Raw genomic sequence first — 24,769 nt, 5'->3', positions numbered from 1 at the left:
TTGACTTGAACGTCCAGGTTGTATCGTACTATATATAGTTCACACAAATATTTTGCGGCTAAAGTTGGTTTCTGAACTAATATTTCAACAAAACTGATCTAACAAGTAATCTCGTATCAATCGAGGGGATTATTTCTTAAAACTTGAGACAATTTCTTAAAACTTGAGACAATTTTATTTTTTATTGTCAAAGCACCACCATTTTCTTTTTAAATTACACATCAAAGTCACTATTAATCAACAATTTTATATCTCAAACAATCATTATTTTTAATATATACACTATAATCCATTGTGCAATGGATTCATTTTGATCAAACTCAGGAGATATTGATTCAATCATTCAAAATAGTAAATACTAGGTGTAAATCTTAAGTGTATTAGTCTCCCGTAAATTTTAAAAATTCTGCATGAAAACTTTAATTAAAGTTGTGGACATCATCACTCCAACTCAAAATATCACTGCAATAAATTTTAAAATTATTTAATTAACTATTGATCGAAGAAGAAGGCCTCGTTTGTTTATATAAATGAAATAAAATGAAAGTTAAATAAAATATTATTAAGATATAATTTTATAATATAAATTTTATTTTAAATTTAAAAAAATTAAATTATTTATTATATTTTATATAAAAATTTTAAAAAAAATATAACGATAAGGTCAGATAGTTAAAAAATGCAGAAAAAAAAAAAAAAAAAAAGGGGCAGATTACGTAGTGACTCGTGAGCGGTCGCTCAACCGATGACACGAGAGCAAAAAGTTAGTTATCCAAATGTGAAATGTCAAACATTCAAATCAATCATGTTTTTTTATTTTTTTTCCTTTTTATGTAGTAGATAATAGATATCTCGCAAGCACACAACTATGTAATTGTTCTTATCTCTGGTATTTCTAATACGGCGTGCCATGAAGAAAAGTCCAATCCTACCCTGTTCTTGTTTTCCCACCTACCGGCTTATATTCAATCGTACTGCTTCTTCTTCCTTTCCTCTACAAAACCGGTCTCCCACACCCAAATCCATCCTCAACAGCCACCTCCTCCCTCTCTAGATTCGTCGAGAATGTTTTCCTCTTGTAACTCATTAGTCCAACTCACTGGTTTAAACCTTGATTTTGTCGTTTAAGTCTTGAATCTTCGCTCTGCAATCTTCCTGTTTTTCATTTCTGAATTTCGTTTTCACTCTAAGCTTTGATTGTTTTTGTCACCAATCTTTCTTTAGCTTTCATCTTCGCCTCGCTAAGAAGCTAGCGCAAAATGAGAAGCAAGGGAAACCAAAACAAGTTCGTGCGGTTCATAACTACTCCCATTAGGATCTTGGGCAAAGCGAGAGACGTTTACGTCCGAAGCATCACGAACTGCGCTACAGGAGTCAGATACGGCCAGAGCACGGGCTGCCCGTCCGCGTTACCGAAGAGCTTCAGCGTCAGCTCGTCGAGGTCCAACAACGATGAAGAATTGCGAGAGCTTATCAGAGCTGCCTCTGTTAGAACTTTGATCGAAAGGATTGACATGGAGATGATTATGAAGCAGCAGGCCGGGACGCAGTCCAGGGGATCTAAGGGTTTGCCCAAGTCCTGTAGCGTCGGAATGGGCAGGATAGATGAAGACGGGCCCTGTGATTTTGAAGAAGTCAGCGTTAGCGGGAAGAACCGGAAGGCGGATTTGTTGTATCCCAGAAGCAGAAGCTATGCTGTCACAAACAGAAATGCGGCGCCGTTGTGAGCACCTTTCGAAGACAGCCTTGCCGTGGATTGTCAGGAAAGCAAATGGGGGGAATTACTCTTTCATTTGGTTGGTTTGATTTCTTTTGTTGTTTGCAATCTTTGCGTAGAAAGATGAACGAATTGTAATTTCGTAACTTCGTTAATTTCAAGGCTAAAAGTGCCATCAACTTTGGGAAGTCATGAGTTTTGTTTTTGGCGTTTCTTTTTACTTTTTTCCTGATCAGCATAATCGAGTAGCTTATTGAATTCTATTGGAGGACGGTAGGTTCCTAGCCATCTCACTCTGTAACCATCCCATACATATAATACATTGAAGTCTTCCAAGATTTCTCATTTTTTAATCATAAATTTTTTTTTTATTATCTATTTGGTCGGCTGAACACGATGTCTATTATTTGTTTTTTTTTTCCGTATATTTAATATCAATATAAAAATGATGATTAGATATATGAATGTGTATAAAAGAACGTGGATGGACAGTTTGTCAAAATGATGCTAGTTATAAATTTTAAATGTATAAATTTTGTGTAAACTTATTATAAAAAAGTGATTTTTATATAAAAAAAATTTCACACATTTTAACGGTAAGATTCAGTTTTTTTTTAAAAAAATTACACTGTACATTTATTACTTTTACATCATTACTCGTTGGTCAAATAGTCTGGAAGCCTCGGTCGGCCCAATTGTCTGAGTGGACCATCAGCAGTTACATTTTCAATTTCGGCGTCGAGTTATCAGTTATTTATTACGAAGAAAAAAAGTGTGAAATTTATTATTAGAAATTTAATTTTTTTATATAAATTATATATTTTTTATTATTTTAAAAATAAATTTACGACACTTTTATCCACTTTATAATTATAAATATTTTAAAGGCATTTGAAAAACAGCAGACACCTTGGACAACGTGGAAATAAGAAATTGTACATGGACACCGTGGCGACGACGTGGCGCACCGTCTCTAGAATCGAATCACCATCCCGCACATAACCTCACCATTAAATTAACCTCATCCGTATGGTCGCGCTTCCGTACTACCGCAGCCTGGAAGGTCCAGATCGATCTATTGTCTGGTTCCCACCATGGATACATCGAAGGCGACGAACGTTTCGAACATCGAAGGCGACGACGACCAAGATGAAGAACCCGGGGAAGTGATCGAATCGGCGCCCCCTCTCAAGGTCGGTGAAGAGCGGGAGCTTAGTAGCTCCGGCATCAAGAAGAAGCTCCTCAAGCAAGGCCAAGGATGGGAGACCCCTGAGCTCGGCGATGAAGTCATTGGTACGCTCTAATTACTCAGATTTTTTTAACGTTTTAATCCTAAGAAAATCATTTCCATTTTTTTTTTTTTGTTAAAAATAAGAAAATAATTGTATTTGTTGATGGGAATGACTGTTCAATCAAACACGCAGTTCATTATGTTGGTACTTTACTTGATGGTACAACGTTCGAATCCACTAGACAAAGAGATGAGCCCACAACTATAAAGCTTGGTCAAGGTCCGTCGTTGATTATTTGCTTATTTTTGCTATATTCAAGTTTCCGTTTAATTTAGGTTGATTTTACTAGTTAATGAAGGGGCTTGATAGGTCAAGTGGTTAGTGGACTGGACCATGGAATAATTACAATGAAGAAGGGGGAGACCGCGTTGTTCACATTGCCTCCTGAATTAGCCTACGGAGATGCGGGCAACGACATCATTCCGCCCTTTTCGGTCGTTCGGTTTGAAGTCCAACTTGTCTCATGGATCACGGTGGTGGATGTTAGAAAAGACGGCGGAATTATCAAGAAAATAATGGAGAAGGGAGAGGGGAACGAGGGACCCGGTGATTTGGACGAAGTTCTCGGTACTAGAACGGCTTATTCTGTAATTTTTTCTGTTTGCTTTTAGTGACCATTTAGGGAAAAAAAAAAACATGAGAATTGTGTCAATGTGGTGTTTTATGTTTTTGATTCTGCTTATGGGTGCATATGGTATTCAATTTTGTTTAAGGGTTTTCTTTCCTTGTTGATTCCAGTGAAGTACCGAGTGGCGCTGGATGATGGTACTATTGTTGCAGAAACACCTGAAGAAGGAGTTGAATTTTATGTGAAAGATGGTAATCTTTTCGGTAGCAATGAGGGGATGGATAACAATTGTTCTCTTTGTCTGCATATTCATGGTGATTATTTGTTATGTTTCTTGCAGGTCATCTTTGTCCAGCATTGCCAGAAGCAATAAAGACAATGAAAAGAGGAGAGAAGGTCAAATTAGTTGTTCAACCTCAGTGTATGTTTTTGCATCCATGTCATCAGCCTGCCATGTTAGAACCTACGGTATTATTTTCAAGATTGTCAGAGACAAACAAAGGGTGTTGTTCTCTTAGAGCTTGTTTGAGAAGTGGGATGAAATGAGAATTCTGTGAATAGTAGTGAAATGACTTGTGAATGGTAGTGAAATAGTTTGAGTAAATATGTTTTATTGAGTTTTAGGAAATGAGAGAAAAAAGTTGAATAAAAAGATTATAAAATTAAAATATTGTTAGAATATTATTTTTTTATAAGTATTTTTTAATATTATTTTTGTTTTGAAATTTGATAATTAGTATTGTTTTTTGTGTTTTGTTTGGAAGTTTGAGAAAGTTATAATGATTAGATGAAAAAGTTAAAAATTTGAAATTGAAAAGTGTTTGTGTTTGAGTAATGTTTGGGAAAGAAATTATGAGAAACTTTGAGATAAGATGAGACGAGATCGTCTCACTTTTCAAACAAGCCCTTAGTGTTATAATTGTGTTGAAAGGCAAGGAATAATGAAATAGAAATCATGAATGGCTACATTTCTGCAAATACATACATTAAGGCCTCGTTTGGTTACGCAATTAAGATGAGATGAGATGAGGTGTTTTGTTTAAAGTTGAATAAAATATTGTTAGAATATAATTTTTTAAGATTATTTTTATTTTGGAATTTGAACAAATTGAATTGTTTATTATATTTTGTGTGGGAGTTTGGGAAAGTTGTAATGATGAGATGAAATATTTTTTGTATCCAAACCGAGCCTTAGAACTTGGCGCTTTTACTAGTCTTAAGTTTTGAATTGGTGCATTGAGAATGATCTTTCTCATCTTCTTCACTTTCATAAGAGTCTAAAGTGTGAAGCCTGAGTTGTCCATCACACTCTCACCTACTCAATGCAAACAACATTAATAAATTTAAAAAATTTGTTCACTTGTGGTTGAGTGTGGGCCATGACAAATAGAATATTTGGTGGAATGAGGAAGTAATGACATGCTTCAAAAATCCTTATCCAAATTAAAAAGTTACAATTCCGGTCCAATATCCACCAATGTGACGAACCTTCAGCATGGAGAAGTGATCGCCTCATATCTTAGTAAGCCCACACTTTGACATTCAAAGATATGTGCATTTTTGCCAAGGGTGAGTTCTTTGATCTTGTTTTGTGGTGCTGGGTTTGGTGATCCTTGTCATGCATGTTGCAAAAGCTATAAAAAGTCCTCTCTTCTTCTTTTGTTATTTTAGCCAGGTATTTGACTGATAAAAAAAAATTTTAGCTAGGTATTTGCTTCAATTGTTTTTAACCCCTCTCCACCCTTAATGACAGCTAGATAAGTTAGTTTATTTTTTCTTGAACTTTCTTGTTTCCTAACTTTTAATTTCAAGGATCCTGTTCTTGGTAAAAAGTCTTAGTCCTAAAAATCTTATGCAGATGCCTCTGTAGAGGAGGGGAGGGATGCAAGCAATGGGGTTCATATGATCCCCCATAGTTCTTTGCTGAACATTGATATTGAGTTGGTATCTTTCAAGCCAGTTATTGATGTTACTGGTGATTTTAAAGTACTTAAGAAGATTTTAAAAGAAGGTGAAGGTGATCTCGTTGCTAATGAAGGCGCAACTGTTACTAGTAAGTACACTGATGTCATGTGCACATCGTTTTTTTGAGCAATATTTTAAACTTGGATCTGAACCAGATTTAGAATATGAAGGGCTTTATAAGTATGATGATACTATCCAAATAAAATTTAACTTAAGAGGCATTCTTTGATACCTAAAATTCTTTATAAAAAAAAATCTTTGTTTTTTGTGATAAAGAACATCAGATAAAACAAAAAAATATATCAACTTTAAATCAATTTTTTACTTTATCCTGTTTACATTGGCTTTGCCTATACATTCGTTTCTAATAAAACTTCTTCTTACTTATCAAAAAAAAAAATTTACTTTATTGTTTGACACGCGGGTGGCTTCAGCAAAGATTTTCTGGTGAAAAATCTTGAATCTTGTGAATGGCAAGTTAAGCGAGTCTATTGATACATGGACCTGTAAGGTCATAATTTTATATATTATACTATTATAATCCCTCCCAACTTTTGCAGTTAGCTATATAGCTAGGCTAGAAGATGGGACCGTATTTGAGAAGAAAGGAATTGATGGAGAGAAGCCTTTGGAATTTATAACTGATGAAGGTCATTTTTATTCCTGAACTATCTTGATATCTTCTTTATGTTAGGTATTTTGTTTGTTCGATTATAATGAAGGGAACCATAAGTACTTTGAGTAGCCTTGACGTTGTGTTGTCTATAGAACAAGTGATCTCTGGTTTCGACCGAGCAGTGGCAACAATGAAGAAGGGAGAGCGAGCAATATTGACTATACATCCTGATTTTGGATTTGGAAGCAGTGAAGTAAGGCAGGATCTTGCTGTAGTTCCACCAGCTTCAAATGTAGTGTATGAAGTTGAAGTATTAGAACTTATGAAGGTAACAATCATTGTGATGAAATTGTATACTTGAAAATGAGATGTCTCTAGCAGTCTGAAGTTTTCAGATTGTGGGATAATTTGGAATTCATCAATTAGAGAAAACTATAATCAAGGGGAACAATGTTTCTATCTTAGCATTTAGGACTTGAGATATTCATCAAAAAAAGCATTTAGGACTTGAGACACACATGAAAAAGAAAAAGAAGAAAAGAAAAGAAAAACAAGGTTTTGATGATATTTTTTTATGCTTTTCTTTTGAAGCTGCTCCTATTCTAATCCCAGTGTATGCTACTCGACTTAATATCCAAATCCTTCCACTTGGTTCTATAATTCATCTTGCTAGCTACTAATTAGTTTCTATGTCTCTTTGGCAAAAAGGAAAAAGCACAATGGGAAATGAGTAACAGGGAGAAGATTGAGGCAGCTAGGAGAAGGAAAGAAGAAGGCAATCTACTGTTTCAAAATGGGAAGTATCATCGAGCAGGGAAAAAATATGACAAGGTAATCCAATATATGCATGGCTTTGTGTGCATTTCTAAATCGAGCGTTCATTTGATATGCTTAAATTTTTGAGTTGCTTTGTTGTGTTTTGTCAGGCTGCAGAGTACATTAGTGACGATGAATCCTTTGGGGATGATGAGCAAAAGCTTGCTAAACAATTGCGAGTGTCTTGCTGGTTGAATGGTGCAGCATGTAGCCTCAAACTAAATGACTTTCAAGGAGCAATCATGTTATCTTCCAAGGTAGATTATAGAAGAAGAAACATATTCTGGGGGTGGGGGAGAGAACACTTGCTTAGAAGTAAAGCATTGGATCACTTGAAAACTTTTTGCCAGATGGAGAAAACCATCAACTGGCGGAAGATAATAAAAGAAAAACCTATGATAAAGATCATGCAAAATATTAAAGAGCGATTAGCAAAGTGACACAGGGTGGTCCGTGCGAATGCCATACGTGTCTAAATGCACCGCCGACAGGATTCAATTAATGAGATCTCTAAAGGCAATTCAAAATGTTTTAATTGGTGGGTTAACAATGCTGTTCTTCAAACAATATGTTGGTGATCCGAAGTTTGCTAATCTAAATACTTATTTGCCTCGTGGTCTCTATGGGGCTTGGTTCTAGTTTTGAAATTGTTTCTTCTGCAACTGTCATAATCACGATTTTGTCAACGGGCACACGGTAGGGGACATGATGTTACAATAGCATTGCCATTATTTCGCACAGAAGGAATTTATTGATAATATTATTTCTCTTCATTTTTTCCAGTCAAATGATGGTAATGCCCCTAAAAGTAAATGCTTTGACGTGCACATTATTACTGTCGACAGATTATCTTTATTGAGTAACCATATAGATTGGACATAGCATGACCACCCGCGGGAAATATGACGCGGTGTAATGTCAGGAAACATATCTCATGTTGTAAATTCTGATCTCCACCAGGTGCTAGATGTTGAGTCCCACAACGTGAAAGCTTTGTATAGGCGGGCACAAGCCTATATGGAAACTGAAGATTTGTTCGCTGCTGAATTAGACATCAAGAGAGCTCTTGGGACTGATCCTCAGAACAGGTAACTGAGGGTTTCACAGTCTGCTCAGCGGGCACTTAGAAATGATATGTTCGGTCAAGTGATCTGTGGTTCTTTCTCCAGGGAGGTAAAGTTGATTCAGAAGAATTTGAAACAACTTCAAGCTGACAGCAACAAGAGAGACTCGAAGCTCTATAAAAACATGTTTGCACGAATGACAAGGGACACGCCAGTGGCGACAAAGGTGAGTGGCGTTTCTCTTATTTTGTTGCCAAGAATGGAGTTTGTATACATTTGGTGCCATGGCAAAGGATTTTTTACCTGTGAGCCATTGTGAAGTTAATGAATTTTAAAATAGTTTTGAATATAGTTTATTTGAATGATTTTCTTTACTTGTTTATATTGAAATGCTGAATATGATCCCTTGAGTTAGTCTTACGAATTAGTCACAACATCCACTATAACTGTTTCATGTTTATGCGGGCAGAAAATGAAAGTTGAGAAAGTGGAGGAAGAAGAAGAGGTGATGGAAATGGAAACGGAGAAAGTTGCTGAGAATTCAGACCCTCCTGGTGGTCGAATGATTGCTGATACTTGTCAAAGTACGTGTTCCTGAAACTTTGTAAGTTGTATCATGATGATAAACTTTTAGCGACGGTGACTACCAGAGTGCAAACACAAAGGAAAAGGAACTGCTCCTAAATGTAATAGTCCCCATATATATAGAGAACGATAATCAGCAATCTCTCTCTCTCTCTCTCTCTCTCATGCATTGCACCAAGAGATTCCTCTCCCGTTGATCCTTCAGTTCCATTAAGCACTGTCGTAAAAAAGACTCGTGCGTGAACTCACGCTCCTACAGTTTCTCACCTCTAACTACTACACGTTAGTCATAGTTGGAATCCTTATTTGTCACCACCCACCATCTTCACATTGTCACATGAGCCTCAAGCAGCAGTAGAATCGTTTGTGGCATTTTGAAGCCTCCAGAAATCATGCACTTTCAATCCAACTTTCCATTTATTTATCTGCCTTTCATGAATGTGGATCTAGAGATGTTCAAAGTGGAAATCTCCTTTATAAACTTTAAAACATGATAAGTGTTGAACTCAGAGGTTTACAAGAATTTGTAAAATGTGTCATATGAATGTTAAGAATGCCCAGCTTGGAAACTAAAGTAGAAAAGTGGAAAACCAAGAGGTTTAGTGCCCTTTATATGTGCCCTTTATATACAAGCCAGAATAGGCGGGAAAAGTAAATTGGAAAACTAACTAACTAACTAACTTATAACTTGGTTTATAACTAGGCTAACGAAATTGAATGAATAATACAAGCTGGAGGATGAATGTTAAGAATGCCCAGCTTGGAAACTAAAGTAGAAAAGTGGAAAACCAAGAGGTTTAGTGAAGCAATCAGCAAGTTAATTGTGAGAATTAACATGTAAGAGTTTGACAGAACCATCTTGAATCTTCTCACGGGCAAAATGGCAATCGATCTCTATGTGCTTTGTACGCTCATGAAATACAGGGTTTGTGGCAATGTGGATGGCAGACTTGTTGTCACAATACAAAGCAACTACACTGGTATGAGAAACTTGTAAATCTTGTATCAAGGATAAAAGCCAAACTATTTCAGAAACTGTATTAACAAGAGCTTTATATTCAGCCTCAGCTGATGATCTCAAAACCACATATTGTTTCTTGGATTTCCAAGATATGAGAGAGCTTCCAAGGAATATGCAAAAACCTGTGATGGACCTTCTGGTGTCTTGACATCCTGTCCAGTCAAAGTCAGCAAATGCATTGAGTTTTAAATTTGAAGTGGAAGGAAAAAAAAAGGCCTTGACCAGGTGAATCTTTGATGTACTGAAGAACTCTATAAGTAGCATGTAAATGGGATAATCGAGGAGAATCCATAAACTGACTCAATGTATGAAATGCAAATGTAAGGTCTGGTCTGATAATGGTAAGATAAAGTAAACTACCAACTAGCCTTCGATAAGATTTGGGATCATCAAGAAGATCACCATCTGTTCAGGACAATTTTAGATGTTGTTCCATATGTGTTTTAATTGGTTTAGAACCAAGGAAACTAGTATCAGAGAAGATATCTAAAACATATTTTCTTTGGGATAAAGAAATGCCAGATGTATTCCTTGCGATTTCAAGGCCCAAAAAATACTTCAATAGTCCAAGATCTTTAAGTTTAAATTTTTGATCAAGAAAGGCTTTGAAGGTGTTAACAAAGACCATATCATTGCTAACAATAAGTATGTCATCGACATAAACCAACAGAGCCATGAAACTAGATCCTTGAGTCTTTGTAAAGAGTGAATAATCCGTCTTGGATTGTGTAAAACCAAGAGAAATGATGGTAGTGGAAAACTTGTCAAACCATTGCTTGGAAGCTTACTTCAATCCATACAAGGATTTATTCAATCGACAGACCTTTTTATCATGCTTATCACCAAAACCAGGGGATAAATCCATATAGACTTTTTCCATCAAATCTTCACGAAGAAAAGCGTTATTGACATCTAACTGAATGAGGTGCCAACCCTTAATTGCTGCTATTGAAAGAAGACACTTAACTGTCACCATCTTAGCAACTGGACAGAATGTGTCAAAATAATCAACACCCTCTTGTTGTTTAAAGCCCTTAGCAACTAATTGAGCCTTATACCTCTCAAGTGTTCCATCAGCTTCACTTTATAGACCCATTTGCAGCCTATTGTACTCTTACCAGGGGGAGATCAATTAAAGTCCATGTTTGGTTATGTTCTAAGGCTGTGATTTCTTCTGCCATAACAGTTCTCCAATGTGGAAGTTTAACAGCTTGATGAAAAAATTTAGGCTCAAATATGGTAGAAAGAGCAATGACAAAAGCCTTGTGTTTAGATGACAAATGGGAATATGAAATAGAATTAGAAAGAGGATATAGAGTACCTGAAACAAAAGTTGAAATCTCATTGGAAGATGAAGAAGTGCAAGCCTTGGAAGATGTCTGATGGCAATGAAAATCATGCAAGTACCCAGGTGGCCTGTGAGTTTGAGAGGACCTTCTAAGATTGGGAACATGAGAAATAGATGAAGAATCAGGTGGATTTGAAGGAATTTCTGTATGCTGGTCTGAAGAAATATGTGTATGCTCAGGGGACTCAGAATTGGAAGCAGCAGGTAGGATAGAATTAGAGGAGGCAATAGGAAACAAAATTTGATCTGAAATTGGTTGAGGAAGAACAACAGAAACAGGAAGTTGAATAAGGGGAGATGGGGTTTTGAAAGAAAAAATGTGTTCATGAAACACAACATCTCGGGAAACAACAAATGTATGATTATCAAGATCATATAACTTGTAGCCTTTGATGGCTAGAGGATAACCAAGAAATATACATCTTATAACTCGAATGGCAAATTTAGACCTGTTATGTGCTAATGTAGAAGCATAACAGAGGGAGCCAAATACTCTGAGATGAGCATAAGAAGGCAGTTTGTTAAAGAGTAATTCATAAGGACTTTTATTGTTCAACAGAGGAGAAGGAATTCTGTTGATTAAATACACAACAGTGAGGATAAAGTTTGACCAAAAATGTAAGGGAATATTTGATTGAAAAAGGAGAACACGAGCTACATTTAAAATGTGCCGATACTTCCTTTCAACCACTGAATTTTGTTGGGGAGTAGCTACACAAGAAAGTTGATGAATAATGCCCTAACTAAAAAAGAAATTGTGCATGGCAAATTCACCACCATTATCAGTTCGAATGAATTTGATTTAGAATTGAATTGAGTATCAACCATAGCAATAAAATGCTATAATAAGACTCGAGTGTCAGCTTTGGATTTTAACAAATAAACCCAAGTGCTGCGAGAGAAATCATCTCCTATAATAAAAAAATACTTAAAACCATCCAATGAATGAGATTGAAATGGTCCCCAAATATCACAATGTATAAGCTCAAATGAAGAAGTTGATTTATGTTGACTATGTGAAGGAAAAGGTAACCTCTTGTGTTTAGCAAGAGGATAGACATCACAAATTGTGAATTTATTAACAGAAAGACTAGGAACAATTGAAGATAACATTTGTATCCTAGGAAGAGATGGATGTCCCAATCTCTTATGCCAAACATCAAAAGAAAGATGATTAGACTGCAAAGCAAAAACAGAATGTGAAGATGACAAATCTGTGGAGCAATTCACAGGCGAATCTGGTGGTTGCAGCAAATAAAGTCCTTCTTTGGCTTTACCCTTTCCAATCATTCTCCAATGGATAAGGTCCTGTATGATACATGTATCATGGAAAGAGATTATGCAACAAGGAGATGATTTAATAAGTTGACTAATAGAAAGGAGGTTGTAATGAAAAGAAGGAATACACAACACATTGTGCAAAATAAGCTAAGGAAACAAATGAAAAGATCCAATATGTGTAACTGGTGCAGAAAGACCATTTGGCAGTTTGACAAACGAGTTGTGGACTGGTTTAAAGGATTGAAAAAGGGAAATAGAATGGATCATGTGATCCGTGGCACTAGTATCAATGATTCATTCATCATGAAGATTTGAAGTAATGTTTGATGTGTTTAGAGAAAAGATAGAATGTATATAAGAAAAAGAAAACTTACCAGAAAGTAGATCAAGTGGAGAAGTTACCAGATTAGCTGTTTGTGGTAAAGAATCTGAGGATGCAGGATGAAAAAGTGCCAAAAGTTGTTGACATTGTTGTGGAGTAAAAGGCATGGAAGGATTCAATGTAGAATTGGCAACATTGACACTGCTGTGATGAACAAAATTGACAGAAGGATTAGAGGTGGATGTAGAATTGGAGAATCTGCCTTTGGATCTATATCCAGGATAATAACCATGTAACTTAAAATATTTCTCCATAGTGTGCCCTGGAATAGAACAATGTGAGCAAATAGGTCTACGAGTAGAAGGTTTGGGCATAGGAGCATGTTTTGTAGTGGATGAGAAAGTAGCAAATGGTATGTTTGGAACTAAAACAAATCCAATATCACGCTGTCATTCTTCTTGAAGAACCAGAGAAAATACTTTGTTGATAGGAGACAGAGGCTCAATGAGAATGATCTAACCTCGAACATGCGAATAGGCATCATTTAATCATGACATAGTCCTGTTGATGCATATTCATCAAGGATCGTGAACAACCACAAGAACAAACAGGTAGGGACGGTAGTTCATCAACTCATCCCAAAGGCCTTTCATCTGAGTAAAATAGGTACTGACAAAAAGGTCATATTGTGTAAGAGATGCAATGGATTTATGTAATTGAAAGATCCGAGAACCATTGCCTTGAGAAAACCTCTCGTGAAGATCAGACCACATCTCCTTTGCAGAATCAACGTAAATGACACTAGCATCAATCTCTTTAAAAATAGAATTAAATAACCAAGAAATAACCATATTGTTGCATTGAGTCCATGATTGAAACAATGAAGAAGTATTTGGAGGAGATGGAACAGATCCATCGATGAAACAAACTTTGTTTTTGGAAGTCAATGCCATGAGCATGGAACGACGCCATGTGTTGTAGTTATTGCCTATAAGGAGCTCAGTAACAAGCATTGTGCCTGGACTATCTCCATGATGAAGATAATATGAATTGGAAGGATCCACAGGCAAAACAGATGAATTAGTGGAAGAATTTTCTTCTTCTCATACCATGATAAGTGTTGAATTTAGAGGTTTACAAGAATTTGTAAAATGTATTATATGAAGCAAGGTACATATGTGCCCTCTATATACAAGCCATAATATGCGAGAAAAGTAAATTGGAAAACTAACTAACTAACTAACTTAAAGCTTGCTTTATAACTAGGCTAACGAAACTGAATGAATAATACAATACCGATTAATACAATACTTCTAATAAAACAATCAACTATAGTGTCCCTTAAATGGATACAATTCACAATAGCATACCAAAACCTGGTTATATGAATTAATTAAAACATTGTGGATCAAACTTGGTTATATGAATAACTTTGAACAAGCGAAAACATACAATAAGGTGAGGTTTGTATAGTGAGATGAGATGAGATGGTTTTAGATGAAAGTTAAAAGTTAAATAAAATATTGTTAGAATATTATTTTTTAATATTATTATTATTTTGGGATTTGAAAAAGTTGAATTGTTTATTATATTTTGTGTGAAAATTTAAAAAAATTGTAATAATGAGATAAGATGAGATGAGATGAAATGAGATGAGATGGGATTGAGTGATTCTTGAATCCAAACCGGATCTAAAAAAGCATTGGTGTAAACCTTACGTAAAAGTTAGAACAACATGACGTGTTTTTGGCCCTAATAATTTAGGACAATGAAACCTTATCATTAAATATATCAAATTAATTCAAATAAAAAAATATATCAAATTAATTGATAACCTATATCCTAGGATTATTAAAAAAAAATTGACAACTTAGACCCTTTATCGAGAAATTTATACTTATACCAAATTAAAAAAGAAAAATTTATATGTATAAAGTAAAAACTAGTATAGACTGCACGTGACCCGATAAGTCTAAAACACCACCCAAACCTGGCCCAAGAATATCCGGGTCAAATACAAACGAACGCCGCGTTTAGGGCCTTAAACCCTCAAAAACCTAACACTCCTCGTAATACCTATGCATCGCCATCCCTTCCCTTTCTTTCCTTGTTCCCACACTGCCTCTGTGATGCTCTACGACTCTCTTCTCTTATGTCCCTTACTTCTCCCAGCCAATCGCACTCATAAACCGCCATACATATAGCGCTCGACTTTCTTCGGGAGCTTCGTGTTTGGCCACAGAAATGCTCGAGGCTTACAAGAATAGCTCAATCGACTGGAAGCCGTCTCCTATAGTTGCCCTAGCCACCAGCGCCGACGACTCCCAGGTGGCTGCTGCTCGAGAAGACGGTTCGCTCGAGATTTGGCTCGTCTCTCCCGGCTCCGTCGGCTGGCACTGTCAGCTGGTACCCTAAATAATTTTTTCCATTGGTTCATGTCGTTTTCATGAAATTGATAACTTATTTATACGTTTTTTATGCAGACCATCCATGGGGACCCTAATTCCAGGGTTTCGTCGCTACTGTGGTGTCGAGCTGGTTCAAAAGGCTTGCCCTGTGGTCGGCTATTTTCGTCTAGTATTGATGGTTCGGTTTCGGAGTGGGATCTTTTTGATTTGAAACAGAAGGTATACTTCTTATTAGTTAAACCTTACCTGCTTGTTTGAATTCTTTGAACTGAAAATGACTGACATTTTATATCTTTTATGTATAGATACATTAAATTATTTTTCCAAGCTTACGACCTTTCGATTGGAATTTATGTTTGAACAAAATATTAGTAAAAAATTCATCAAAATATTTTATGCTTGGAAAACAAGCTGAGTGTCCTCGCCGAGGGCCTGTGCACCCTAGGATTAGTCGGGACGTTGTTTTTGAACAACTAGTGCCAACAAAAGAAGCAGCTGAGTGGTAATTCTTGGAATGCATGCTACAACTATAGGTTAGTCCTGAAACAGGTCAGATGCTCTGCAGCGGTTGCGAGGTAGCTGGTGATTGCAGTCACATGGGTCAGATGGCAGTCATTCTATCTAAATGTAGATGTGCAAATTATCTTAATCATAGGCAATACCATGGGGTGGGTCCACTGCTGGTAATGTTGCAATGAATTAGCAAATTGCAAGACGTACCAGCATATAAAAATTTTGATTTCTTTTTTTACTTTTAAGAATCCTCTGCTAGCTGTAATTTATTAGGAAAACCAATTTTGTAGCATGAACCTATTCTTTTTAGTAATTTATTGTTAATTTGATGTGCTCAAATCCCTAATTATTCTGAGGGAATTAGATAATGTCTCTGAACTCCTGTATTTGCAGACTGTTTTAAACTCAATTGGAATCTCAATCTGGCCAATGGCAGTAGCACCCTCCAATAATTATGCACTTGATACAGATTTGATGTGCTTAAACCGTTTATTATTCTGATGAATTATTAGATAATGTCTCTGAACTGTGGTAACTCAGGGGCATGTGGTTTGGAATACATGGTTTTTGCCAAAGCTTTATTATAAAACTTTTCTTGCTGATAACAATTATTACTGCACCAGAAATAAAGAAAATAATTAAATCAAAGAATAAAGAGACCCAATTTGAATGTGTTATTTCTACTTATAAAAAAAAAAGATAATGTCTCTGAACTCCTGTATTTGCAGACTGTTTTAAACTCAATTGGAGTCTCAATCTGGCAAATTGCTGTAGCACCCTCTGATAATCTTGCACTTGCTACGAATCCTACGTCTGAGCATATTGAAAATGGGTATTTAAGCGACAGATTAGGCATGGATGATAATGAAACGAGTGAAGTTGAAGATGATTCTGACTCAGTTGAGCTTCATGAGCAACCTGTTATTGAGTTTCCTCGTGTAGCAATCGCTTGTGATGATGGTTGTGTGCGAATATACAGTATTTCTGACTCAGATGAATTAATTTACACCAAATCATTGCCTAGGGTCAGTGGTGAGATATCTTTTGCTCACCATATATGCTCAACATCTCATTGATTCCTTTGTTTTTATTTATAGTTTTACATTTTCTCAATCCTGACTGTAGAGATTGTTTGTGGTATTATTATTTTCAGGACGTGTTTTAAGTGTGACTTGGAGTCCTGATGCGAATATGATATATTCCGGGAGTAGTGACGGGTATGTATGTAATCTTCAGCATGTTTTATTGCCAGAGTTCTTTCACATGCTCCATCAAACTTTCAGTTTCTCTGAACTCAGATAAATCTTTCATTCAGATAGTTGTTATTAAAATTATTTATCACTCTACTTGTAAAAAATGTTATCTATCATTCTGTGATGGATTTTCCTATCATTACAGGTTTATAAGATGCTGGGATGCTAAAGCTGGTCTTGAGATGTATAGGATTACAGCTGGACTTGGAGGTTCAGGTGGTAGACCTGAACTTTGTGTATGGTCGTTACTCTCTTTGAGGTAAAAGTAGATGCATCTTTTTGCCAAGTTTGTTTTATTCTTTTGTATGTGGCTTATGGGAAGCTGTTTCATTTTGTTTGTTACTAAGGCATGGGCATACTTACACTGCTTACGTTGAGTGGTTGTTCATTGTAGGTGTGGGGTCCTTGTTAGTGCAGACAGTAGTGGTAGTGTTCAGTTTTGGGACAGTCAGCATGGGACACTTTTGCAGGCACATTCTCTCCACAAAGGTGATGTGCATGCTCTGGCAGCAGCTCCCAGCCATAATAGGGTGTTCTCTGCTGGTTCTGATGGTCAGGTACAGGATGTTGGTCCTATTTAAAGTAGAAAATCACATACCAAGTTCAGTCTACTCGTCCACATTTAACTTGAGATGTGACATTGTTACTACTGTTTGAATTTTTATCTTCTATTTGAAGTTATTGAAGTGAAAAAAGGCATTCGGCATTATGTTATTGCATGATACTTCCCCTATGAAATGTGCCAGCTAATTTCACTAAATGTCAACATTTCAAAATTCTCTGCAAAGCAAATGGAAACTGAAGCATTGTAGAGACCAATTTCCATGACCAGAAAGGCTAGTTGTCAGGTTTCTCTGACTGCGATGATGTGCTGAATATTCAAGAGAGTTATATGATTGTTGATGGGATATGGAAACAGTAAGATGTTTAGAAATGGCTAGATGAGGTGATATGTTGAATGGATTTTATGAAACAGTTAGGAGCTTTTGGCTGTTGCTTTTGTGCTATTTTATTGTCATTTGGCTTAGATTATTGAGATTGGCGTAGATTTTGTTGGTTGGTTAGAGAGTTGAAACTTGAGAGGCTCAATATCTGCTAAACCTGGTTGACTGAGCCCACTATTGGTAGTTGGTACTCTAGTCTGTTAGTTTTCAACTTAAGGTCTGTAGCCATTTTCTTGGAAGGTTATGTAAATGTAAAGGCAGTCATACATAGTTCTGAGGGGTTCAGTTTCTAGTCTGCCTAAGTTCTGTGTTGGGATCTTTCTAAACTAGGTGATGTCCGTGACCCAAAACTTCTTCGTAACTCTTTAGGAGATATACTAACCCAGAATGTGGAATTATCTTCCGTATGTTGTTTTTTCAGTGGGACATGCTATGATTTCCCCAAAACGAGAGAGAAAATTATCAACTTCTGGGTTGCTTTTCAACACGAGTTTCTGTGCTAGGGATCTTTTGGTTTCTGAAACAGTTCCATCAGCTTAAAATCCTTTACAGTTTTTGTGTTATGCAGCTTTTTTCCCCTTCCTGTTCCACTTTATGGCCTTTATATACTTGGTAAACTGATCTCTAGTAATGTTGTTTATTTGTAGGTTATTTTGTATAAGCTCTCTAGTGAGACAGTGGGGCCTAGTGATGACCAAGCTTCTTCTATAGCAATGAAGAAATGGACCTATGTTGGTTATGTGAGAGCTCATACACATGATGTCAGGGCTTTGACACTGGCTGTTCCTATCAGCAGGGAAGGTCTGTCGATGACGTTGTTATACATGCTCTTAATATTAATGTCATACACATCCTATATGAAAAGAATATATGTACCTATGTAACCCATTCTTGACACATTTTGGCTGTTTCTCAGTTCTTAATTTACAATATTCTAATTGGCAGAACCGTTTCCGGATGAAAAGGTGAAAAGAATTCGCCGTAAGGAGAAGCCAGTTGAATTTAGTTACCACAAGTGGGCCCACATGGGAGTTCCAATGCTTATCTCAGCAGGTGACGACACAAAGCTTTTTGCGTACTCTGTGAAGGAGTTCACCAAGTTCTCTCCTCATGATATCAGCCCTGCACCTCAGAGGGTGCCCATTCAGTTGGTGCATGATACGGTTTTCAATAAAACGCCCTTACTTCTAGTCCAAGCTTCCCATTGGTTAGATATTCTCTCCATACGTACAAAAAGTGTTGCCTTTCCTGACATGGCCTGTGGTCCTTCTGGCGGCCTTGCAATGACAGATCTGCTTGCTCGAATTAAGGCTAAGGCATCTCGGAAGATCATTTGCAGTTCTATTTCTAATTCGGGTGAACTTTTTGCATATTCTGATCACGTGAGACCCAGCCTATTTGAATTGAAGATGCTTGGAGCTGGGAAAAGTACATGGACTGTTAATAAAAGGCTACTTCCTCAGAGACTACCATTTGCCCATTCAATGGTTTTTAGTTTTGATTCTTCTCGTTTGATGATAGCTGGGCATGATAGAAAGATATATGTAAGCTTTCCTTTGGCTTTAATGCCCTCTGCATGTTTATATATATATATATATATATATATTTTTTTTTTGTTCCCGTGTTGTGTATTCACGAGGCATATTCCATGTGGTTAGACTCCTTGGGGTTTAATCTTAGCGGCTGAAATCCTTTGAGCAACTTGGGTGTTCACAGAACATGTACCCCTTGCCTTGTAGCCTTGCAGCTTGCCCAATACCTTGTGGGCCCTGATATGAACCAAGTTAGGTCAATCATTCTTGATGGATTGAGGTTTACGTTGTCTAGTTTACATACCATTGCAGTTGGAGAACATGCATTACTTCTTTGCCCCTGGTTTGTGAAAAGTAGTTTCTGTAATTTAACATATAAGATTGTGGGGAATACTGAAATTTTTTCACTCACACAAATTCTTAACTCTCACCATTACCATTTAAAACCTCCCTTTTTGCTCCTCTGCCCACATGGATGAGTTACCAAAGCAGTGTAAATAGAAGTCTTTTTACAGTGTTGTAAGGTGCAACCCCAAGACTAATCATTTCTCTCTCTATAAAATGAGGAAAGCTACAACTTATCATGTCATGTGCATGAACTATTGGGAAAAACTTTGAGCCTCAGAAGAACAAATAAGAGGCATCACTCCCTGACATGCTTGCTGCAAAGCACTCTAAATGGAGCAGTTGGCTGATTTTTTATTTTTTATTTTTTATCATATGAATTCTTTATAATTGCTTGTCATAATCTGTTATGAATAAAACTTCTTGATTACCTATAAAAAAAAATTGCTTGTCATAATGGAGAAGTTTTGGATAAAGGTTTTCCTCCAAACTGGTCTATTAAATTTTCATGTGTCCCAAGCACATTTTTTTTATAGGATTAATAGAGATTTATTGATCATATGAAAAAAGTATGTGTTTCTCACGCCCTATTTATCTTATTAAAAGACATGTGCTTCCTTCATGGTACTTTAATAGAAGGGGTTGGAGGAATCTCCTTAGTTTGGAGGAAACTCTATAAAAAAATTACCCCCTTTTAAATTAAAGGTGAGGCTAAAAGTCATGATAATCATACTACTGTGGAGGTTCAGCCTTCAGATCCCTGGTTTATATCTAAACTCCATAGTCAATAAAATTTTCTTATTACTTATAAAAAAAAAAAAAAAAAAAATCTAAACACGAATGTTTCATGACTTTTTTCCCTATGTTACAGGTTGTAGATGTGGGCAGCTCACAACTAGTGCATACCTTCACACCATGCCGCAACTTGCATGATGAGCAATTACAGCCAAGTGAACCTCCTATCACGAAAATGTTTACAAGCTCTGATGGGCAGTGGCTAGCTGCTGTCAACTGCTTTGGTGATGTGTACATATTTAATCTGGAGATTTTGAGGTTCGGAACAACACTTTGTCCAGCATTTGTTGTCTGATGTTACTTTTCTTTATTTTCTATTCAAGCAATCTAAGCATCATTAGAGTCATACCTTAGGAGAACAGGTGTCTAAGAAGATCCAGTTTTTGTAACTGGTTATGATTTTGTTTGCTACTAATAAAAAAAAAAAAAAAAAAAAGACTTTGTTTGCTACTATATTTCTTGTGTTCGTCACTCTTTTTGCTCTCTTTATGATTCATGGTCGTGACTGAATGCTTGTGGGAGGACCTGTGTAATCAGGCATGAGGCAGAGAAGATTCAAAAGTCTGATTTTGTCGTGTCACAAAGCATTTCATCCTTTATTCATAGGACTACAACTTTTAAGAATGCCTGTGTGCAGTTAGTTTTCTTTTCTATAAACTCTTTTTTGTTTCTGTGGAACAGGCAGCACTGGTTCATCTCAAGATTGGATGGTGCCTCTGTTACAGCTGGCGGTTTTCCTCCAAGGAACAACAATGTGCTTATTATTACAACCTCTTCAAATCAGGTCTATGCATTTGATGTTGAGGCCAGACAATTGGGAGAATGGTCTATGCAACACACATTTGTTCTGCCAAAGAGATACCAAGAGTTCCCGGGGGAAGTCATTGGGCTTTCTTTCTTGCCCTCATCAAAGTCGTCATCTATTATTGTTTACAGTGCCAGGTGCTCCTCTCTTCTTGTATATTTTGCTGTGGTGTAGTTTTCTCTGGGACTTAGTACATGGGTAATTGCTAAAGCGATTGAAGCAGATAACAAAAGCTCAACCTGGCAAAAAGAGAAGTAACTAGGCACACCTTTGAATTGATTAATCAATTGAAATTTTGAATTATGTTCTAATAGCAAAATTAAATGCAGTTAATACCATATAAACTGGCACTTCTTTTCCAGCTCAAAAAGTAAAACCAGATTGAATAACATTCAGGTTCATTATTGTAAGAAACTGCACTAGTTTTTTAGATCTTTGCGATCGAGGACTCCAGAATCTAGTGAATTATTCTTTTAAAGTCGGAATGACTGCTCTGAGCTTAGAGAATTGACACCCCATGCAGTCGTGAACTTGTTCCCATAAACATGTGATATAATGGATGTGTGTATACAATCTTTCTTGAGAAGAAATGTTTTTACTGCACATTTATAGCATGCAACAATACATTGGAAAAAAATTTTCAGATTGAATTTTGACAAACACACTTGATGACCACAGGGCCTTTTCTAGTGAAACAAATCTCACTTCATTATGATGGTTTTATGAGTGTCCTGGGGACGAACAACATAATAATTCTAATGGCAGAGCTATTTGTTTTATTTACGGTATATATAGGGGTCTTTTGTTAACTTTCTATTTCCATTAGCCAAGATATGAAATCAACTTAAGCAAATAAATGCTGAAGGTGGGGTGATATAAAAGCTGAAAATTATCCTCCCTGATGGATTCGTTGGGGAATTGGTCGTCCTTGTTTCTTCCCGTTATTGTTTTTTTTAAGTAAAGCTGTCATTTAGTGATTTGATCATAATCTTATGGTAGATAAAAAACGTGGTGCTTATTACTTGCATTGTGTCAGACATTTTATTTATCAGTGTCGAGCTTTGAGGCTCTCATTTTGAGTGATATCTGACGACAGTTGCAATTTTTTTTTTTTTTTGCTTTAGGGCTATGTGTTTGATTGACTTTGGGATGCCCGTGGATCGAGATGAAAGTGAGATGGTAAATGGTCAGGATACAGCACCAAGAAATTTACAAAGTACTCCCATCAAAGGGAGACTGAAACGTATACTGAGAGATGGTCAAACAGAGAATAAACTCGGTGGTAGAAAAAATTTTGAGTTTTTTTCTTTCAGAAACCCAGTTTTATTTATAGGACACCTTTCGAAAAATTCCCTGTTGATCATAGACAAACCATGGTTGGAAGTGGTTAAAACTTTCAGTACCTCACCGGTTCATAGACATATATTTGGGACGTGATTGCTGTAATTGCTCGTCAAAAGGGTTTGTTTTACAGGCAGCCATTGGAGCGAGAATTTTCGAAGTGGCGACACTTTCTCCTCGGTCACCTTGGCTCCAAAGCATGTTTTGTATTGTAAGCCTTGAATAATTCTTGTTAACCCGTTAAAATAGTTTTTTTTTGTTTCTTGTCTTGCATAATTCATTTTCAATTTATTTGATCCTTTTCCAGGATTGATGTGTATGTTCGTTCTGAGCACCCTAGTGTCTTAATTTTGTATTTTATTTTGCTACACATTCTCCACAACAGTAGTAAAAGAAAAAAAAAATTATGTAATTTGTTTTCTTTTTCCCACGGAAACTAGGAAGTTTTAGGGCTCATGGTTAATGGTTTTACACGTTTAAGAGCTTTTGAATATTCATTTCATCCATCGTTTTATTATATTTAATTGTCATAATTGGCTTCCTTCATGGGATGGCCCTATCCCAGTTATTTGTTACTTTTAAAGAACAAATTCTACATTGTCACCTACCATTAGGCTACCAAGCCGAATGAGGGACGATCGAGATCAAAAGAAAGGTTCAGATTCACCAGACTGACTCATAGAAAGTAAAATTAGAGTCTCGTGGCCGGAACAAGTTATATATATAAGAGTAAAATATTTTGTAATTATTAACAAGTTATATATATAAGAGTAAAATATTTTATAATTTTATTAATGAACTCTCCCCTATGGTGAATAAATACACCTCAACAATATTTCCGCTTTCACTAACCAATGATCTTGAGAAAGGGCATATGGATCTCACAAATGTAAAAAATTATCTTAAATTGTCGTTTAAGACGACACATTTTTTGCAGGGTATGAGTAGGAACTAAGTTTTTAGACTTAAAAATACGATTTCTTTCACTTTTGTGCTGTGGTTTTTGTGAAATGTTTGTCGAGAAATTTCACCCGCTCTTCATATATCTCATTTTCCATTTCTTAATGAAATATTTGCTGAGGGAAAAAAAAAATACACCTCAACAAATAATATGAGCATGGCTTTGATATACTGATGATGATGGTAGAATTGAGCATTTAAGGGAGATCTCACAAACGACAAAGAAACCAGTTATTTTCTGCGACCCTTATATAACTCATCAACGATAATAATCAATGAGAATAATCCACTCGCTTTGAGAGCCTTCTACGTAATAAGAGCAAGTACAACAGATTCAGGTGTGCAACCTCAGTGGCTCACTTCATCATTGGAAGCTCTCTCTCTCTCTCTCTAGGAAGTCATCCTCTTCACAGTTTGAACGTTAGTTCTATCAGCTGGAAACCACTCTTCTATTGGTACATGCCATAATGATCATTGGCGTTGCAAAGTATCCCTCAAGTTAACAACGAAGCAGTTGATCACTTAACGCTGCTCCAATATGGTCCAAAATGTCCTGATCTTAACCGTTCAATCCAATTGCCCGACAACACTTTTTAAGGGGCGTGCTGTGCACGTGCACATGCAATGAAATGCACTCTCCATTGGTTCATGAGAATTGCACGGGCCGGCCGGTGTACCCCACAAAAGGAAGTAAAGAAAAAAAAAAAAAAAACATCCGGACGATGGTTTAATTAAGGTTCCATATTTACACGCCACTCAGCAGCAATCAACAAAATCCCTACACCTGAAGGGCAGACCCTGCCTTAAATTTATCAGTGAGAGAGCAAGTCGAGTCAGTTGGCACTTGAGTTCATAGAAAACAAGGAATTTAACTACGCATTCATTCTTTTACTGAGAGGAATAATGTCTGGAATGATCGGTGAAATTGGTACTCAAGAGTGTGCAAATTGCATGCACTATAATTCAAACATTCGCTTTCATATTGTTTTTCCGTATGCGAAGCGCCATAAGAGCCTACCAATTCATAAAGATCATTGGAATATATATATATATATATATATATATATAAATATATATACACACACAGCTACTTAAAATCCTACCATAGCTGCTATTTTATGTTTTTTGAAAAGTAAATAAGTACAAGAAAGGAAGATTGACATGATACAGAGGTGGAGGTATTGTCCTTTTCCTGAAATCCAAGTCCTTTTCCAAGATATGGGTACTAATTCTGAGGATGCGAATCCGTTGTTTATAGATTTCTAAGAAATCCCGCCA

General features: G+C 36.4%; 3 protein-coding genes across 5 annotated transcripts; all 3 read left to right on the top strand.

Annotated features, from left to right (window-relative positions):
* The first annotated feature begins 873 nt into the window (after positions 1-873).
* Positions 874-1,912, top strand: LOC121263170. The gene has a single exon (XM_041165996.1). The coding sequence runs from the start codon at positions 1,260-1,262 to the stop codon at positions 1,725-1,727; it is 468 nt and encodes a 155-aa protein (XP_041021930.1). The 5' UTR covers positions 874-1,259; the 3' UTR covers positions 1,728-1,912.
* Positions 1,913-2,748: 836 nt separating this feature from the next.
* LOC121262878 (70 kDa peptidyl-prolyl isomerase-like) lies at positions 2,749-14,052 on the top strand. Of its 3 annotated transcripts, XM_041165544.1 has the most exons (16): positions 2,749-3,010; positions 3,142-3,228; positions 3,319-3,576; positions 3,748-3,828; positions 3,918-3,998; positions 5,436-5,630; positions 6,103-6,192; positions 6,311-6,486; positions 6,867-6,989; positions 7,085-7,231; positions 7,935-8,062; positions 8,144-8,264; positions 8,508-8,589; positions 8,858-8,869; positions 8,937-8,999; positions 13,948-14,052. In XM_041165544.1, the coding sequence occupies exons 1-16, from the start codon at positions 2,812-2,814 to the stop codon at positions 13,986-13,988; spliced, it is 1,884 nt and encodes a 627-aa protein (XP_041021478.1). In that variant the 5' UTR covers positions 2,749-2,811; the 3' UTR covers positions 13,989-14,052. The 3 variants fall into 3 exon arrangements, with proteins under 3 accessions (XP_041021478.1, XP_041021479.1, XP_041021480.1); XM_041165545.1 differs by lacking the exons at positions 8,858-8,869; positions 8,937-8,999; positions 13,948-14,052 and having other exon boundaries at positions 2,750-3,010; positions 8,508-8,763; XM_041165546.1 differs by lacking the exons at positions 2,749-3,010; positions 3,142-3,228; positions 3,319-3,576; positions 3,748-3,828; positions 3,918-3,998 and adding an exon at positions 4,000-4,045 and having other exon boundaries at positions 13,948-14,049.
* Positions 14,053-14,639: 587 nt separating this feature from the next.
* LOC121262837 (WD repeat-containing protein PCN) lies at positions 14,640-22,795 on the top strand. Its single transcript, XM_041165472.1, has 11 exons — positions 14,640-15,001; positions 15,079-15,222; positions 16,245-16,548; positions 16,670-16,733; positions 16,915-17,028; positions 17,164-17,326; positions 18,361-18,514; positions 18,659-19,257; positions 20,462-20,643; positions 21,067-21,327; positions 22,315-22,795. Exons 1-11 carry the CDS (start codon positions 14,840-14,842, stop codon positions 22,625-22,627), a joined length of 2,460 nt encoding a protein of 819 aa, XP_041021406.1. The 5' UTR covers positions 14,640-14,839; the 3' UTR covers positions 22,628-22,795.
* Positions 22,796-24,769: the final 1,974 nt, after the last annotated feature.

This window comes from Juglans microcarpa x Juglans regia, chromosome 4S (assembly GCF_004785595.1).
Source record: "Juglans microcarpa x Juglans regia isolate MS1-56 chromosome 4S, Jm3101_v1.0, whole genome shotgun sequence".
NCBI lineage: Eukaryota > Viridiplantae > Streptophyta > Magnoliopsida > Fagales > Juglandaceae > Juglans > Juglans microcarpa x Juglans regia.
The sequence above is the reverse complement of the archived record's forward strand: the minus strand, read 5'-3'. Positions and strand labels throughout refer to the sequence as shown.